This window comes from Primulina huaijiensis, chromosome 15 (assembly GCF_012295235.1).
Source record: "Primulina huaijiensis isolate GDHJ02 chromosome 15, ASM1229523v2, whole genome shotgun sequence".
In the NCBI taxonomy this organism is placed as follows: domain Eukaryota; kingdom Viridiplantae; phylum Streptophyta; class Magnoliopsida; order Lamiales; family Gesneriaceae; genus Primulina; species Primulina huaijiensis.
Genome location: NC_133320.1, coordinates 2,969,241 through 2,987,532, shown reverse-complemented (window position 1 = coordinate 2,987,532; position 18,292 = coordinate 2,969,241). Strand labels below are relative to the sequence as shown.

The following is an 18,292-nucleotide window of genomic DNA, read 5'->3' as shown; positions in this document are numbered from 1 at the left end:
CAAGACCTCTCAAGAAAGCAAATTACAGAAAAACTTTAATGATTCTTCATATTTTAATATGTTGGCTCAGTTTGTATCAAAACCACTACATTAGACCACTACGAACAGCTTTTTGTTTTCCCACCATCTGTAGAATTTCCACCACAAATTACAAAAAAACAGGGTGTCATTTATTCTCAACAACCAAAGAGAAGTAAAATAGTAAATTACAATGGAACTTTAATTACACGCACTCTCTATAAGTTTTAATCCAACTACAAAGACACTCCTCGAGGTGGTATTGTTGTGAACATAACAAATTCATATGTTCTTCTCAATATGCTCGTGCTGCGTTTCTGCTTCAAAGTCCAATCCCACAATTCTCATTTTGCCTATGTTTACTGCACATTCTAAGCGATGTTAAAATCTGTGGTAAATCGACCAAACGATCCATGCATGTGAAGTAGAAAAAAGATGTATTCACAAAATCCCAACACAAAATGCAGAACTTTGGATAAACTCAACCCACCGAGGAAGCTCTGAGATATGATATTTAATACCGTGAGACTTTTCCAGGAATTGCTATTAAACATCCAAAAGATGATAAAACAAGCAGTTGCTACCTCACCCTTCTTTCCAAATTAGTATTTGTTGTCCAAAAATAAACAGCCTTGAATAAAATGAGCTCAAGAAATAGAAGAACTTGAAATTACCTACAGCATCCATTCCAGCTAACTTAGGAATGAACTTCTTGATGTGGTCCTCGGCTGCTTCATCAGCTTTCAATGTTTCACATTCAAAAGAAATGGAAACCTTGCATTTCACACGCTTCTCTTCAAGCATTCCCATAACATCCTCCTGCCACCTATTACAAATTGAAATGCCTGAGAATCAGTCAACATAAGGCACGGGAACCTCGCCAAATTCACGGGCGAGTATTGCCTTACCAAATTAATGGGTGAGTCCAATCTCTATTCTCTATGCAGTTATTGGAACCATGACTCACGAGTCGATCGTGCCAAAACAGAACTTTCAATTATATATCACATAAATATGAAACTTCTCACATCTTCCTCAACTATCGTAAAAGGATAACGGATAGCTGGAGGATGGTACTAAACCACATCTGGTGGAAGCGTAATGCATGAATACGATTTTAATTACAATGGAAGTACATCTTTTCTGAAAACACTTGGGAGTTTCACCAGAAAGGCAGCAAAACTATTTGATGGCTTACCCATGAGCATGGTCAACGTTACAAATCTTGGCTGCATCGTGTCCTCTGCACTCCACCACTATATCCCTTTCACTCCTGTTCTTTATTGTAGAAAAAATTATTGAATAAACAGTATACATGAGTCTAGTTAGTGTTGCCAAAAAAATTTGAAGGAAAAAGAAAACAATTTCACATGAGAAGAATGATGATTACATTGTAATCTGTTATAGTGAGCTTGATCAGACGGTAATCCTCTCCCCGGCTGCACTCTCTTTCACATTCAATCTCTTTTTACCATGGAAACATAGATGGTCAGATATACAATGACATAAACTCATTGTAAAAGCAAACTAGCTTATATGAAGAATATGATACACAGCTGAGAACGAGAAACCATAAGTATACACTAGTGAAAATGCACTGTCTACATCACAGGGAAATTTCCATGTTTATCTAAGATAGGTTTTCCAAAGAAAGCAGCACATCTAAAAGCTGATGCTATTGATATACACCACCAAAACTCCCTTTCCCACAGGATCCTCGAGATGCAAAAACAAGTAAATAGAAACTTTTTAGAGGAAAATGAACTGGCATAGTTATAACTATAATGCTGTTACAAAACATCCAATAAGAGAATTTATTTCCACCATCACCCCTCCGGCTTCAAGGCTTCAACATCTACAACATGAGTTTATTCAAACCCAGCATTTAACTACACGAAAGGGCAGACAAACCAAACTGACGAGCGAAGCACGATTCTAGAATAAAAAGAACTGAAGTCAGAGTATAGCAAGCTCTACCCTCCATAAAATTCATCAACTAAGAACCTTGTTAACTTTCAACAACCGGACAGAAAAACCAAGATAATCAAGGCAACGCATTCGACATCTAAACCAGAACAAACATAGAGCCATGACTAAATGTTTCACCTTTGAATAATGCTTAAGAATAAGACAGTACCTGTGCCATGTAATCCATAGCAGATGGATTCGGGAAGCTGGATAAAATGGCCTGAAATAGACCCATTAGGCAAAAGAGCCATTGAAGCCACACCTTCCATTACATTTTCTCCATTTTCGTCTGTAACAACAAAGCATCAAGATTGAAGCAGTACAACACAAAAACTGAATCGATTTGACATGGGAACACAACAAGGAAACTTATTTCATACGCATTCAAGAAACGTAGACATTTCCCAGAACAAAAACTTACCCATTCGAGGTTTTTTGCGATCTTTTCCGGATTGTTGCAGGCGTAAATAGATTAATAGCGAGTACCAACAGGGTGTGGGTTTTTCGTTTCAATGGCGTGGAATTGATAAATACAAGAGGGTTTAATCTTAGATATGCAAGTTATAAATATTCGATCTTTAATCAATTCTTTACTATAAATTTTCCACAAATTTTTTAAATAAAGCTAATATTGAGATAAATGGAAGAAGAAATTTTTTCTTCAATCGTTAATGCACACTGAAAAAAATTTTCTGATAAAAATATTCTATTGATTATTATTTTTTCTCTACAAAAACTATCCGATTAATTTTCATCTTTTTTTTTCTTAAACACACATTGAAAATATTTTTATATACAAAATTTATGGATTATTTTTTTATCTAAAAAAATTTTCCAATTAATTTTCATCCTGAAATCATATTTTATTGAAATTCCTTACATATATAATAAATTGATGATATTTTAAAACTCCAACGTATTTCAAGAAACATGAAATTTTCAAAATATTCTAGTGATTGTCGTGGTTTTGTTCCACTCAGGACATAATACATGTGATGAATATATTAGTAACGACCACACATTCAATCAAGATTCATCCACTTAACCAAAATACGGATCTCACATGAAATTAGCCAAAATCTTGGTCATTGATCCCACGGACGGGATAAAACATGTTATAAACCTTCGTATTTTTACTCGTTCATAATAACGAAATTTACTTTTAAAGATTATTTACTATTTCACATGAGATTTGATCATCAACACTAATGCTCTGATCATCAATTATCCAGAAACATTATCAAATTCACGGAATAAAGATTATTAGTACAGTGAAATTAAATTTGTAAAAAAATGGATGGGAAAGAATAAATGTTGAATTGTTACCAAATTTTCATTCAATGATTAAAAAAAGAAAGGTTCAATTAGAAGAAGATAAACGTGTAAGAAAAATATATTATTAATAATAAGATGAATAAACAAAGAATAAATTAATACTAATAAGAAAAATAAGATCAATAAAATTATTCTAATTTTTATTAACTTATTCCTTTTATTACTTTTAACTATCAAAACTAATAACATTATGAAACAAGTAATAAGAATAAAATAATAGTAAATGATAATAAAAAATTAATAATAAGAAGAAGAATAAATATTATTAATAATAAGAAATAAATTTATAGAATAATAAATGAAAATCATATGTTATATGGATAATAATATTAATAATAATGAAGATAAAAAAATGAAGTAATAATTATAAAGAAAATAGCAATTAATACTATGCCTAATTGAAAATAAACTTTGTTTTTTTTTTTTTTTAGTTTTTCAAATAAAAAAATTTAAGAGTATTTTACTAGATTTATTTAGAACTGTGCGCGGTGAGCTTCACCAGTTTGTTTCATCAAACTTAATCCCCATCCCGTGAATCCGTAATGTGTTTTGCCCAAATTTAATTGCTCGTGGAATTTCATCCATTCTATCGAGGTAAGGATTCGATTTTGTTCAGTTTTTGAACTTTTTGACCATGGCGGAATCTTAAAATATTGAATGTTTTGGAGTTAAGAACCAACTCTTTCTTGTTTCAACAAGGAAGATTGGGCCTTTCTCTGAAATTTCTTTACTGAATTAACCTAAACCCATTTCGGTATGTTTAAGGCGCCGTTTAGCGACTTTTATAGTTTTGGAGGAGGCAGTAAATATACAGTTTTTTATGCTTTCTGGGTTTAATATGATGCTGATGATGATGGAGATACCCAAGAGTTCACCAGAAAATAGTGTTTCTTTATATAAGACCAACCAGAAAAATCACTTCTATCGCTGTTTAAGAAGGCGTGATTTTGGAGTTCATCATCAGTTTATTAAGTGGCGTTCGTTTTTCAATTTGGATTTGAAAATAGGGACCAGCAGCAGCCGATGTTTTGGCGTTAGTGCGGTTACTTTGGCCGATGGTTCGGGAAAATGGTTTAGAAGTGCAAAATGGAGGATGCCAGATGTGGGTTTGTTATCCAAGTCTGTAGAAATTGATAGTTCTTGCTTTAGCCCATGTAAGGTTGCTACGAGTCTTGAGTTTGAGCCCGTTTGTGAAGAGGATAAAGTAGTGATTCTGCCTCAAAATGGAGATTTTGCTGAAGTTTCTGCTCATCATATGCTGCCAACTCAGGTTAGTTTGGATGATAAAGAATTGGCAGATCAACCCCAAATCGATGACATTTCAATGGTTCCTGGAAAAACAAGAGATGCAGGTCGCGATAAGATTCATTATTTGGAGGAAAGAAATGAAGAAATATTATCAGAAAGGATAATTAAACTCAGCAGATCAAATAAAGCTAGAAGTGTGTTAGCATTGTACAGATCAATGGAGTTTTGTGGTCTCTTGCCTAATTTACATGCCTGTAATTCACTTCTCTCTTGTCTCTTGAGGAATGGTAGAATTCATGATGCCTTAAAAATCTTTGAATTTATGAAAACAAAGGAGATTGTCAGTGGGCATAGTTATAGTTTGATTTTAAAAGCAATTGCCAGTTACAGGAGCTGTGATGCGGCTATAATTATGTTTGAGGAAGCAGAACGGGAGGATGGCACCAAGAAATATTTGGATGTGGTTGTCTATAACACAATGATAGCTGCTTTTGGAAAAGTTAACGACTGGGTTCAGGCTGAAAGAATGTGGAGAACATTGCAGAAAAATTGCCATGTAGGGACAGTTGTTACTTATCGCCTGCTGATTTGCATATTTGTTCGCTCTGGTCAAAATGAGCTCGCTCTTGATGCATATAAAGAGATGGTTCAAAATGGGTTGAGTCCATGTAAAGATTCATTGGAAGCTATTATTGGAGCGTGCGTGAGAGAAGAGCAGTGGGAAATGGGCCTGAGTGTCTTTCGTAGTATGATAAACAATGGACAGAAACCAAGTTTAACATCGTGTAATGCTCTGATAAACTCTCTTGGGAAAGTTGGGAAGGTTGAAGGAGCATTTAAGGTCTATGGTTTAATGAAATCGTTAGGCTATGTTCCTGATTCATACTCATGGACCGCACTTCTTGGTGCTTTGTACAGCTCAAATCAACATGCTGATGCTCTTCGCTTGTTTGAAAGCATCCAAAAAGAGCATAAATCTGTTCTAAATTTGCACATTTACAACACCGGATTGATGTGCTGCCAGAGGCTTGGGCTATGGGACAGAGCACTGCAGCTACTCTGGCAGATGGAAACTTATGGGCTTCCTGTTTCTGTTATGTCATACAACCTTGTCATTGCAGCTTGTGAGAGAGCAAGACAGCCAGAGATTGCATTACAAGTATACGGACATATGGTCCAACGAACAATATCTCCCAACACATTGACCTTGCTGTCACTAATAAGATGTTTTATCTGGGGTTCGTTTTGGAGTAAAGTAGAAGAAATTCTAAATGTATGCTTTCAACCAGTCCCTTATGTTTCTAAGATCCTCTATTTAAAAATTTCATTTTTATCTGTCGGATGTATATGTACGAGGAGTGCTGGATTCTCATGTTCACGGAGATTTAGTTTTTAACTCTTATTTTTTGTCGTGCTGCAGTCTAGACCAGATGGATCTCTCTATAATGCTGCTATTCAGGGTATGTGTTTGAGGAAGCAGGGTGATATGGCTAGAAAACTATACATGCAAATGCGTGAGATTGGCCTCAAGCCAGATGGGAAGACACGGGCTTTAATGCTGCAAAATTTACCTAAAGATTGACCAGCAAGGAGAGCTTAGTTCCGTTATTTTTCATTTACTCTTGAGATATGTAAGTTCATATGAGATGCCAAAACTTTGCCACACACAGAAAACAATATCAAGAATCATTATCACTGTATATATATATTGAAGTTATAAATCAGATTCTGAAGTATGAAATTGTTTTCATTTCAATCTTAAACCGGAAAAAGAAAATGAATTGAGGGGATTATTCTAATTTCTAGGAACCGTTCATCTGGTTATCTCATAATATTATACAGACGCATTTATTCTGCTCGGAATCACTCGGCAGTTTCTGTCCTGCTCCCTACGTTACATGGAATCATCACACTACTAAAAAGAAAAAAATGGAAAGGAAAAGGGCAACTGAACCAAGGTAAAACTCTGACCTTTTTCATTTGGCGTAGGTTGAACGACAACATGCATGGTGATGACTCCGCATGGAATATCACACAATGGACTGCCATACTCCGCAACAGTCCTGCTGTTCTCTAGTATTCTTCCTCCGTGATTAACTTGATGTCTTTTACTGTACGTGGTTTCTTTCTCTGTTAAAATGTACCATATAAGAATTAGGAACGTAAAACAAGATTATATACAGCTACTGTGGTACAAAAGCCAACATCAGAAGTGCATCACATTTATTGTTAACTTCAAGGTCAGATGCAATTGCAAAAAAGATCATATTTGGTAGTCGGTAGCAAGAGTTGTGTAATCTTTAGGCCATTGAGCTACGATATTCTCCTTCAAGGCGGCCACACTTGTGACCGAAGGAAAGTTTTTCGGGCCAATATCCGATCCATCGTTCGACCTAAACTTGATTGCAAGCTGATCTTTTACTCTAGAAGACATCTTTAAAACTTTTCCAGAAACTATATAGAATAAAACATCAATTATCTTCAATTGTCTCTTCCACAAAGCTATCTAACTCCTACTCTCCCCTGTGCATATATGGGACATGATTTACCCTCAGAATCAGTCAAGTCTAAAATTTTGGTTTGAAGTTTGATTCATCACTAATAGTGGAAGTCACATGTAATGATCAATTCAATCATCAATATTAAGCGCATTTAAGAACAAAACATTTTATTTGATGCCCATTAGCAAGGAATAAGAACTTAAAAGCTTGGACCAATCCAAGAACAAATTGACAAAGCAAAACACTTTACAAATATACAACGAAACTGAAGCCAAAATAAAAAGAGACCAGTGACAGGAGAATCTGATATCTGCACAAAATATTTCTGAGATTGAAAAAAAAAAAGCTCTTTATTCGTAAACCAATTAAAACTAAAACCCAACAAGATTTTAACTCACTCTAAATAAAAGAAGAGAAATCTTGAGCAGAAAATTAATATTTTATGCTGTATACACTTGATTGTTCTTTTTCGAATTATACTTATTTGATTATATGGGATAGTCATTCAAATATTTGACCGATCGAGCGTGATAAGTAAGAAAAAAACCAGGGCATAATAAGAAATTTTTGATGTTTTTGAAAAAATAAGACCAAATATGATCCAACGTATATACAATTTCATCGGCTGATAATATGAAACTAGCTACTTTGCACATGCGTTGCGTGTGTGTACAGTTTTTTTTATAATTATCGAGAGACTAAAATGAAATTTGACAAATTATCGAGAGACTAAAATGATATTTGAATTGTTGTAATTAAAAAAAAACAAAAATGTTCCATGAAATTAAAAAAAAACAAAAATATAATATTGGTATCGCATAAAGGCAAAATTGGAAGATCCAAAAACAGACCAAGATACTATTTTTGTTTTTATTGTAGAGATTCTTTTATATATATATATATATATACTGGTTATGAAAACCGAATAGCGTTAATATCCCTGGAAAGCAGAATGCAAAATAAACATGAAACAATTCTATTTTTTTTCGTTTGGCAAGATAAACTTATAACAGTTACTGAAAGTAATAGGAAAGAAAAAATGAACAAAAATCCCCATTTTCAGACTGCCAAATTAACTCCTGTCATGGAAGCGTACTTCTTAATCATGGAAGCATGTTTTTGACCAGCAAGATGATATCTGAAGACCGTCTCGCTATTGCACACCACATTACAAATGATGCATGAGCGCACAGCATAAGCTGCTGCCCCTCCATCCAAAACTTTTCTTTTCTTTGTCTCCAAATCCTCAGTTTTCTCAGCTGCTTTCTTCTGGGAATTTTCTCCCTTAGCAGCTTTTGATTTGTTTGGGTTCTCTTTTGGTCCAATTACTGGTTTTTCTGATGGGGCGACTGTAGGAGCAAGCAAAGATGCTGAAGCAGCATGCTTGACATGGAAGGGTGTAGTTGCTGCCCTTAACTTTTCAAGATTTTTCTGGTGTTTTTTCCCCAATTTATGTTGATCAAGAACACCCTTACTGTTACAATCAATCTTGCAAACTTCACACCATGCAAATTGCACAATCTTAGTCTTCTTGGGGTATTTTATCCAAGCATTGCTTTTTTTAGATTGAGTGACTGGATTAGTTGCAGTTATGCCCTAAAAACAAAAAAAGGCACTAATTTAGTAGAATAGAACAAAAAAAGAAAGAATGATATCTTACTTCAACCTCGGAACACAAATTTACTCACAATGAAAAATTACATGGACATTAGATATATAAAAATATATCAACAGAAAAACAAACTGTGCTCTTACCTCTGAACCCCAACACTTAAATTAAGCAATACCTTTACATCTATCTATTAGCAAAATTACCAAACAATCCACAATTAAAAAAAATACCATGTTACACCTCTTAGGTCGTTAACGAGTCCCATTTTAAATGCCATATTAGAAGCTCCAAACCATTATAAAAGAAAACAACTTTCCAATACATGAAATGCCTTGTATGATTACAAATTTAAAATCTACTACATTGCACATGTTTTGCACTTCTCCGAATACTTTTACCCTATGATCAAATGTATGCACATCTTTGGAGCATTTTATCATTGCTTTCTAAATTAGAACCTGAATATGTAAACTATGCCATGGCTTCTTGATGTGATCCTCCCTCACCACGATCTACAAACAAGTAAAAATCTAGTACACTGCACATGTTTTTCACTTATCTAAATCCTTTTACCCTATCAACAAATGTATTCACATCTTTGGAGCATTGTATCATTGCTTTCTAAATTAAAGATTAGAACATATATATGTAAACAATGCCATGGCTTCTTGATGTGATCCTCCCTCACCATGATCCACAAACAAATTACTAAACGACCAATTGAGGGTTTTGGTGTTCATCTTTTGGTTAAAATCGATGCAATTCAAGATAAATTTATTTGTGAAGGAAAGCCGACATTGTAAAGATCATGATCGGAAGTTTAAGAGTGGATCTGCATAATCAAAGTCTAATATCACAAATTTCAATTACTTATTTCATATTCCACCATTTATTAGTTTTTATGGGACTTAGTTATTTTATTCAGATCATTTTTTATTGGAATTTTTATGAGCTAGCTTAACCCATTATTCCTGTTTTAAGTTGCCTATGCATAAATAAATGCTGCTTGCAAAAGTTCTGAAAGAAGAGATTTTTTAACAATAAAGTTAGGGGTTTTCTTTATCAACCTTGTGAGCAATTCTTCTAGATTTGCAAACAAACCGAACTTTTCAAGATTCATTCAACCATGCAACTGGAATATTTGACCGGTATATCAGAGACATCAGGGACCAATGCTTCAGCAATTCATAATTACGGCAATTCCCTCAATTGTCAATGTGCGTCTTAAGTTGAATTCAAGAAAACAAAAAGTACCTCAGGCTCTAAATTCTCATGTTAACCCAACATTTCAACGCTCATCAAAGAACATCTAACTAAATTTAAAGCCAACATATATGAAATACACTAGTACTCAGAGACAAACACCCACACACCTACCTATAAAATATTACTTCACGCGAGAATGCGAATCAACAACATTCTAAATTGGCTTCAGCATTCTTTAGCTTTTAAAACCTAAGCATGCACCAAGATTCAGCAGAGACCAAACATATTACTCGATCCAGTATATCAAGAAGTTCCAACGTTAATTTTTTCCAAGAAAACATAACTGATACATCAAGCATCGCAAAAAACCACGTACAGAAGCATAAGGAACCGCCATTTGCTTAAGAGCAGCTATCCAATTCTGCAAGATAACATTTTGGTCTCCATAATAAGACGTGGCGGCAGCATCAACAGCAACATTGGGATCATGCTGCGCCGGTGCGTACGCGGCAGCGGCAGCCGCAGCCATAGGTGGCTGCGAAACATACGAGGTCGTTTCAGCACCCGGTGGCTGCAGCTGGGGATAAAAGCTGGTTTGGTGTTGATTAAAATTAGGGTTTTGAGTGTAATACGCAGCGTAACCGGTGGCGGTATTGTATAAATGGGAAGATGATGGGTCTGAATTAGGGTAAGCTGAGCCCATTTGTAGGATGGGAGGGGAGGGGCGGTGGATGCAATAGAAACCCCGTTGGATGTTGACGACGGAGTTTGGGGAAATTTTAATTTATATATTTTCTATTATCTAATCAGATTTATTTATTTATTGCTCATTTAACAAAAAATAATTCAATAATCAACTATATAGTATTCTGTTTGTTTTTTAAAAAATTGATCATAAATATATTTTCTAATTCTATCATACTTTCTTGAATTCTATTTTTCAATTTAATAAGTGAAAATACTATATGCAAAAGGATTTACTTGATGAATTCAAGAAAATAATTTTATTGAATTTTATGAAAAATCAAAATCCATCACATAAATACTAAAAATAAAATAGACACAATTTCAAGTTATAAATGATTAAAGTTATAAATATTTATATTATACATTACATTAATTTATCCTATCTCGTCATCTCATCCTACCAGTTGATATGATTGTAGATATTTTGCTGGAATTATCTTGGTTTGAAAACGTTCATTTTTTATTTATTGATTGAATATGATAATTGGGAATGAATTTCAAATATTTCAAAAATCGTAAATCATAATTTTGATTCAACTAATTGAAAATACTAGAAAGTCTAAGTATACAAATTGCTACAACAACATAAAGTTGTGCTAACAGTGCAAAATATCCTTTGAAATTTGATGGGCAACATATCAGGAAACTATATAGAGACATTTCTTTTTTGGTGTAAAATTGTACCAAATGGCAAAGTGCTTCCCTCCACATCTACAATGATCAGGACCACCACCTACCGACAACTTAAGTCCCAAGCGCAGTTTCTTTTATGCATTCCCGAATATTATTTATAATATATAGATACATAAAACCTGTTATGAGATTGTCTCGTGGATAAATTTTGTGAGATGATACTTCAAATCCATCCAATCTATGAAATGGCTGTCACGTTCATGCTCTATGTAATGGCTGTCACGTTCATCCACAGAACAGACTCACTTGCTGTTTGCATCACGTATATGTCTTATTAATATTGTTGCGGTAGCATATCTAGACACAAATGACAAAAGCAAGAAACATGCAAATGCCCTTCAACTCTGAGTTTATAAGGTAACAGGATGCAATAACATTATTCATTACAAAAATGAAATTGTAAAGGAGTTGAACGATTTCAAAATATTTACACATTTCTTTTAGACGACTACGCTGATTCATCCATCGCGTACCTAGATTTAAAAATTAGCATCAGGCCTACCTCGTAAAACAAGCATCTTTCATTCACATTTCATTGCACAAGTGACTTCCCGATCAACCGTGTCAGAGTCTTGCTCAGCTGGTCCATTGCAGCCTTGCTGCCTCGCACAATTCACGACAGTTACAATAAACTTTTCCTGCTCGAGTGCAGATGGATACATAATTTGTTCTTCCTGAAGGATAGTGAAAAACAAAAGATTTCTTCGTAAGAGCACCCATCTGGGATGTTTTGTCAAAGGGCATATTCAAAACATGCTATGCACATACCTGATTCTGTATCAAAGCAAAATAACAAAATAAACACTGGAAAAACACTTTTTCGATAATGTAACCTCAAAAGAAAATGCGAAATAAAGGTTGGTATAAATTGAATCATTTGAATGTCGACTTTATTCTTTGGCTTTCCAAGATACTAAAATAAAGCACTTGAAATTCATATCACTGAGTTAAAAGTTGCTGTTTTGACTATGTTTTCTTGTCCTCTGATACACCTAATAGTAAACATTTGTATCTCTTATTCACTTTGGAGGAAGGGTGAAAACGTGTAAACATTTATTTGATCTTACATCAGGAAGTTCATAGAACTCATCTGGAGTTATCTGCTGCAACTCAGCGGCAGTCCTACCAACCCACCAAGCAAATAAATTTGCAGTATCATCTGCAAGAGTGATTTTTAAATGGAAGGTTCGTTGTACTTCAGCATTGCAAATATGGCAGCAGAATTTGCATTCAAGATCTACACCTGATGCCAAGTCGACAAGATGACCACAAGGGACATGCATAAATCTCGTGTTTATGTGACAATGTTCAATTTGATCTATCCATACTCAGACGTACCTGAATGGTTATCAGGAAAAGAAAAATGCTCTGAATTCTACTTACACATCAAGATCAGAGTGGCAGAATGCCGGAAAGTTAATGAAATTGGATACGATTGCTAAAAATAAAAAGGTAAATCCCCTAGACCAAATCAATATTATGCATAAAAAAAAGTAGATAAGACCTAAACAAAGTATCACCGGCATATTTTAAGTCTTCCAAAATTACCCAAGAAACCTAAACTAGCACCACCAAAACCAAATTTTATTCCACAAACTTGTTTTTCAGCCTTATTCTTCCTGAGAAAAATATGGTCATATGAAACTATCTGGAAAACTGCTGTGATTGAAACAAAATTTTCTGGAAAACTGCTGTGATTGAAACAAAGTTTTCCTAGAAGAATAAAATAAGAACTTTTCAATGTACGCCGATGTTACTTAATGCCAAATGCAAATGAAGGTCACAAACCTGTGCACCACTCATGTGGAGAGATAAATCAGAGAGACACGATATTTTGTGGAGACAAGATGAATTAAGAAAAGCCAGCAAGCAACTTGTATTGATGACTGAGGCAGTGAGGCTTCAGTGTCATTCTCATGCCATATTAATTCAAGCCGGATAAAAAATTAATCATGGCACAAATCTTGAATAATGGAAACTTCTGAAATGGAGCAAACCAAAAAGAAAAACAACAAAATCCAGAAAATGAAAAAAAAATCACTTAAACAGCTTCAGTACTTGCATGACTAAAAAAATGCAGTCAGTACACAATTACCCTTTCCGACGCGTCATCGAAGAGCTTAAACCAGATATGTAGACTGTATGACCAACTCCTAATCTCCTCAATGACCTAAGGACAATTATAGAGCACATTCATTACTTTTGGCATCTTAAGTGAGTTGTAAGGAATTGTGGTGTTCAACAGATACTAAAAGTAACAAAAATATCAGAATAGGATGTAAAATCGTGAATTTGTGTTTTATCAGAATTAAGTGTTGTGCCAGATGTTACAACATCTGAAACAACATGCAGCGGAATATAAACTTTTATAGCACAAATCGACTTTAAAGAAATAGATGGACCAGTTTAAATATGCACAAGTATAAATATTTGTGCGGTGCCTTATGGCAAAAATTAATCACTAGAAAACCACAATGTTTACGCAAAAAACCTATCACTAGTGATTAAGACTAAAATCAATTTCCTCAACAAATTGAGAAAACAAATGCTTTCTAAAATAACCAACAATAATAAAACGTAAACAAGAAAGCAAAACGTGAAGCCAAAAGCTTGGAGCAACAAAACGATCTTCAGCTAACCTCGTCACGGATGTTGTCTGCAGATATCTCCAACATTCAAGGCAACACGCGATCACCACTCTCCAAAAACCAGCACGATCCTTGACAGATTATTTCTTTTATATTCTCGGCATGCACAAGTGTGTGTATGATTATTCTTAATGAAAAAGCCGAGAGAAGAGAGAGAGCCAATGATGTCCTTGATCTCTTATTTATAGCTGTAGACTTTTATCTCCACAAGGAAACCTAGTATCATAAGGAAAGTAAGAGTTTAATTAGAAATAAACTCTATTTAAACAATGATATCATATCTCTTTAAATCATTCCCATAAATACCATATCTCAACTACTTTTAAATGATTATCTCCTTATCTAAGAAAGACAAAATCACATAAAATAATCTACTCAATTAAATCAACAAGGAAAAATATTTTTAGAGAAATAATTAAAAATATCGGGAATTATAACAATTAAAGTCGAGAATATTATTTCCCTTCATGAGTGTACAATCAAACATCTTATGGTAGATGTACACAGTCGAAAGTTTTAAGTACTAATTTCCTTCCTTATATCAACAACACCAGAAATCTCATCATCCATCTCAAAGTGTAATTCTTTTCATACACAAAGCTACCACTAAATCCTCAACAAAATGTATTCCTAATTTTTAGAAGCACGAGAATTCTTTTGCTCCTAAAGGAAACTGATCTTGTTTTTCAAACCAAGCGGCATTTGAGTCAATTTAAAAGAAAAAAATATTGTGATTCTGCAATATCTTTTGCTACAATATGGATGCACTCATATGTAAAGACTTCATATTTCAGATCTTTTAAACACTATATACCACATAGCATAACGTTAAATACATCTAGTAGTCACTCACAATTTTTATTGATCCACTATTATAGATTATAAGGATAACATCACATATCATGCACGTGCGAATCACAAAAAATTTAACATACCAAGATCTAATGAAATTTAGTTTTGCCCATATTGCTCCAGTAGCATCTTCAATCATCATAGAAAACCTGGACTCTGAATTTCTACTTATGTCTCTCACAATGCCATAGAGGCTTATGCCAGTCATCTTGTCAGCTAGATCTACAACATATGACTGAAAGACTTTGAACACGTAGAACATGGATAAGAAGTTCAGAAATCCTAATAATTGATAGTTTAGATTACAAGAAATCTTGATCCATTATACACAGAAAAGAACAATGAATTTACGGGATTGCATGTATGGTAATGTTGACAAAGTTATATGCCACAGAGTCATTCAGAATTCAGATATATGGAAAGTCAACTGTCAACCATTTCAGCATGCTATTAATGGATTAACCAAGATAATTAGGCAAGCCACAGATCTTGAAATCAGATTATCATGTTCTAGAAAGAGAATAATAGTTGCTTTTAACTTTTATTTTATATTTTGCAGCAAAAGGCTGTATCATGTACTTGATAGTTTGGAGAGAGTCGAGCTTACTTGAAAAGGATAATCTCTAAAGTCGACGACCCTTGAGAATCACAAGGTAATGTCACTTGAGAAACAATAGGTCCCTGAGTAAGATTTGGGTAATCCTGAGCCTTGATAAAGGCTCTCTGTCGGTGGAAGACATACCTGAAAAGGTGGAGTGGATTTGTCATAACACTCTAAAAGAATCATAATTAAAATCACTGATTCATTAAGCATTAATTACTTGTCCTTTATGCTGAATAAGAGGCACCAAATATTGCTGGGTTGCACTGCCATATTCCAAACAAATTTCATTGCATGCATCAAGAGAACTATCCATAGAACTTGCAATAAAGGGTTTGTCAATGGCAAGCATGATTCCCACACTACATAACAGTAATACAATTAGATGTGTGTTCAACAAAAGAAACGTATTGAAGATAAAAAGAAAATAAAAAAGTGAAGGACATTTATACACGAGTAGATTGGCAACTGCAGTCTGCTCTCGCCAAAGTAAGAATTTTAATCTCACGCCATCATTGTCTACAAGAGTTATTTGTTTCCTTTGCAAACTACCAGATTTCCCCTGAGTTTCCAGTGATCCTATATGTTCAATTCTGTTCAAAACCAAGAAGATGGTGACATACCATGGAGAATATACCACTGAATTACAAATTTTAGCTTGTTTAATCTCCTCTTACTAAATGCAAAAACAAATATTGATCGTGTTAAATAGTTTTTTTTTAAATAATGATTCGGAGCTCAAATATTCTATAACATTTCTTGAAGGAATGCAAAATGGCACAGCAAAATAGTTTCAAAGGCTCTCTTTATAACCCGAGGAAAGACTTGACAGAACCAATTACGGTCAAAACTGGAAGAGCCAACCAAAATTGATTCATTTTGGTTCAACAGAAACACGTGAAAGAAATGGTATAATACCTTGTATAAAATGAATAATTTGCTCCCTCTTTCACTGCATCGAGAGAAATTGAAGTAAAAGAGTCAGAACAAAACTGTGCTCCAATTAGCATGGCATCATCATCTTCATCCTGCATCAGAAGAAATAAAAGATAAAAGATAGTCTCATAACAAGTATCATAAAATTGAATTAGGAGAACCCTCATTTTTTAAACTACATGTAGCCAAGAAGGTACAGGTTTCATTATTGCTTGATGACTAAAACATGAAATGTCAAAACTTTTGTCGCATGTCGTGCAGAACATTGTTCAGAACTCAGTCAAAAGTCAGAAGGAATTAACAAAGTTACAGTGTAGAAAAGATGAAGAACAAGAAAGCAAGAGATACCTCATCTAACAGCGCAACAAGATATTCAGTTAGCAAAAGACGTGTAACACCTAAGGCAGCCTGAAGACGAATTCTAGTTAATAGAATTTCACGACCTTCCTTCAGAATCCCATTTTTCGAATCAGCTATTTTTTTAAACCTGTGTGTTTTGGAGTTGGACGGACGAATATCCGCAAAAGTAAATAATATTTCCTTCAAGTTGAAGAACTAGAAAATCATCCAATATCTCATTTGTAAATCAGTCTACATTTCTGTTGACTAACGGAAGTTCTAGTTCATGGGTTACATATGTGAGTAAAGGAACCGAGATCGGATAAATCACAGCTGATTCAACGAAAGCTATGACTTCAAAAATAGGAATTGTTATGTAACCTGCTGTGAAGATATATATATCTATAGTGTTGGAGCTCCAAATATCCCCCAAGGTGACCATGAAGATACTTGTCCCTGAAAAAATGGAACATTCAATTTTGAGTTAATCAAACTGCAGCAGCAAAGATCTCCCAAAATGGGATTAAATTAGCCAACTAATTAAACATCAATATTCAATTAAGTCTAGGTTTTTGAATTCGATTTAAACAGAAACAGAGGTGGACATGATACATTAAGAAGTGTTTTTTAGTTTTTATTTTTTGTTTGGTCAAACTAGAAACAAACTGAAACTGCAGATAAAGACTCTCCATACCGGGAAGAATAAAGGCTTCAAGTATAACAGCTGTTCAACGATAAGAACTTTTTCTCGTATATTGCATCAATTGTAACGGTGTTCGGAAGCTTCGCTCTCTTGTGCTTCCTCCTCAACTTTACCATACATCCAGACTGTCTTTTAGGAGCTCCACCCATGTTCTTCTCATTCCAAGCCTGTGTACATGCATTCGTGCCCAATGTATAGACTATAAAGAGAGTGAGTCTCTATGAGTTTGAATTTGTAAAACACATGGTCTTGGAGAAATGACGAAACTGTAGATGACCGGATACCTGATAAACATCCGTCAGTAGAACAGCGAGGTTGACACCGGTGGGATATGCGACACAAGTTTTGAGGATTCGCTTCACAATCCAGCTCCATCCCGGCGCATTCGTCGGCTCTTATTCCTATTCAGCTGAATTTGGACTGCAAGGAAACAACATCGATTTGGCGTAACCGATGAATTTCAGAAACGGGTCCTCTTCCTCTTCTGAAACGATCTTAGAGCGTTAGATTTCCATTGCTGCCTGAACCTGATCTGCGAAAGCGTCCACGAGGAAAGGGATTTCGGAACCGTAGTTGATAGAATTGAATTGGGGATTCTCGTTTGTTCCTTCTTTGGCGCGGGAGAGGTAAAAGTTTTTTGATTCCTAAAATATCATGGACTATCGTTTTAAAATGGGCTGTGAGCCCAATGTCAGCAAACTAATATGGGCCTGCCCTCTTGTTAAATGTCACTATCATTTATTATTATTATGTGTTAATAAATTTTCACAAAAATTTTTTTAAGATAATCTCACAATTCAATTTTGTGATATAAATCTCTAATAAAACCTGACATATGAAAAATATTATTTTTTATTTCAAAAGTATTACTTTTCACCACAGACA

General features: G+C 34.5%; 4 protein-coding genes across 4 annotated transcripts; 1 reads left to right on the top strand and 3 right to left on the bottom strand.

Annotated features, from left to right (window-relative positions):
* Positions 1-89: 89 nt before the first annotated feature.
* Positions 90-2,558, bottom strand: LOC140959779 (uncharacterized). Its single transcript, XM_073417792.1, has 6 exons — positions 2,408-2,558; positions 2,156-2,275; positions 1,409-1,482; positions 1,217-1,296; positions 693-844; positions 90-380 (listed from the first exon to the last, which is right to left on the bottom strand). The coding sequence occupies exons 1-6, from the start codon at positions 2,409-2,411 to the stop codon at positions 301-303; spliced, it is 510 nt and encodes a 169-aa protein (XP_073273893.1). The 5' UTR covers positions 2,412-2,558; the 3' UTR covers positions 90-300.
* A 1,222-nt stretch (positions 2,559-3,780) lies between these two features.
* Positions 3,781-6,269, top strand: LOC140959724 (pentatricopeptide repeat-containing protein At3g29290). The gene is made up of 3 exons (XM_073417710.1): positions 3,781-3,915; positions 4,087-5,842; positions 5,990-6,269. Exons 2-3 carry the CDS (start codon positions 4,142-4,144, stop codon positions 6,149-6,151), a joined length of 1,863 nt encoding a protein of 620 aa, XP_073273811.1. The 5' UTR covers positions 3,781-3,915; positions 4,087-4,141; the 3' UTR covers positions 6,152-6,269.
* Positions 6,270-7,982: 1,713 nt separating this feature from the next.
* LOC140958290 (uncharacterized) lies at positions 7,983-10,626 on the bottom strand. Its single transcript, XM_073415682.1, has 2 exons — positions 10,265-10,626; positions 7,983-8,666 (listed from the first exon to the last, which is right to left on the bottom strand). The coding sequence occupies exons 1-2, from the start codon at positions 10,589-10,591 to the stop codon at positions 8,130-8,132; spliced, it is 864 nt and encodes a 287-aa protein (XP_073271783.1). The 5' UTR covers positions 10,592-10,626; the 3' UTR covers positions 7,983-8,129.
* A 1,034-nt stretch (positions 10,627-11,660) lies between these two features.
* Positions 11,661-17,351, bottom strand: LOC140958665 (uncharacterized). Its single transcript, XM_073416194.1, has 9 exons — positions 17,086-17,351; positions 16,714-16,852; positions 16,348-16,457; positions 15,882-16,022; positions 15,650-15,791; positions 15,436-15,570; positions 14,912-15,063; positions 13,424-13,498; positions 11,661-13,309 (listed from the first exon to the last, which is right to left on the bottom strand). The coding sequence occupies exons 1-6, from the start codon at positions 17,175-17,177 to the stop codon at positions 15,475-15,477; spliced, it is 720 nt and encodes a 239-aa protein (XP_073272295.1). The 5' UTR covers positions 17,178-17,351; the 3' UTR covers positions 11,661-13,309; positions 13,424-13,498; positions 14,912-15,063; positions 15,436-15,474.
* Positions 17,352-18,292: the final 941 nt, after the last annotated feature.

Excerpts from the sequence above, each read along its gene's own strand:
- LOC140959779 (XM_073417792.1), bottom strand. Across the intron at positions 1,483-2,155 it reads CTATGGATTACATGGCACAG|AGATTGAATGTGAAAGAGAG; the intron begins GTACTGTCTTAT and ends CATGGTAAAAAG. Across the intron at positions 845-1,216 it reads AACGTTGACCATGCTCATGG|GTGGCAGGAGGATGTTATGG; the intron begins GTAAGCCATCAA and ends AATTTGTAATAG.
- LOC140959724 (XM_073417710.1), top strand. The coding sequence starts at position 4,142 with ATGCTTTCTGGGTTTAATATGATGCTGATGATGATGGAGATACCCAAG. Across the intron at positions 5,843-5,989 it reads AAGTAGAAGAAATTCTAAAT|TCTAGACCAGATGGATCTCT; the intron begins GTATGCTTTCAA and ends GTCGTGCTGCAG.
- LOC140958290 (XM_073415682.1), bottom strand. The coding sequence starts at position 10,591 with ATGGGCTCAGCTTACCCTAATTCAGACCCATCATCTTCCCATTTATAC. Across the intron at positions 8,667-10,264 it reads TGGCGGTTCCTTATGCTTCT|GGCATAACTGCAACTAATCC; the intron begins GTACGTGGTTTT and ends TTTTGTTTTTAG.
- LOC140958665 (XM_073416194.1), bottom strand. The coding sequence starts at position 17,177 with ATGTTCCATTTTTTCAGGGACAAGTATCTTCATGGTCACCTTGGGGGA. Across the intron at positions 16,458-16,713 it reads TTGTTGCGCTGTTAGATGAG|GATGAAGATGATGATGCCAT; the intron begins GTATCTCTTGCT and ends CTTCTGATGCAG. Across the intron at positions 15,792-15,881 it reads GCAGTTGCCAATCTACTCGT|TGTGGGAATCATGCTTGCCA; the intron begins GTATAAATGTCC and ends ACTGTTATGTAG.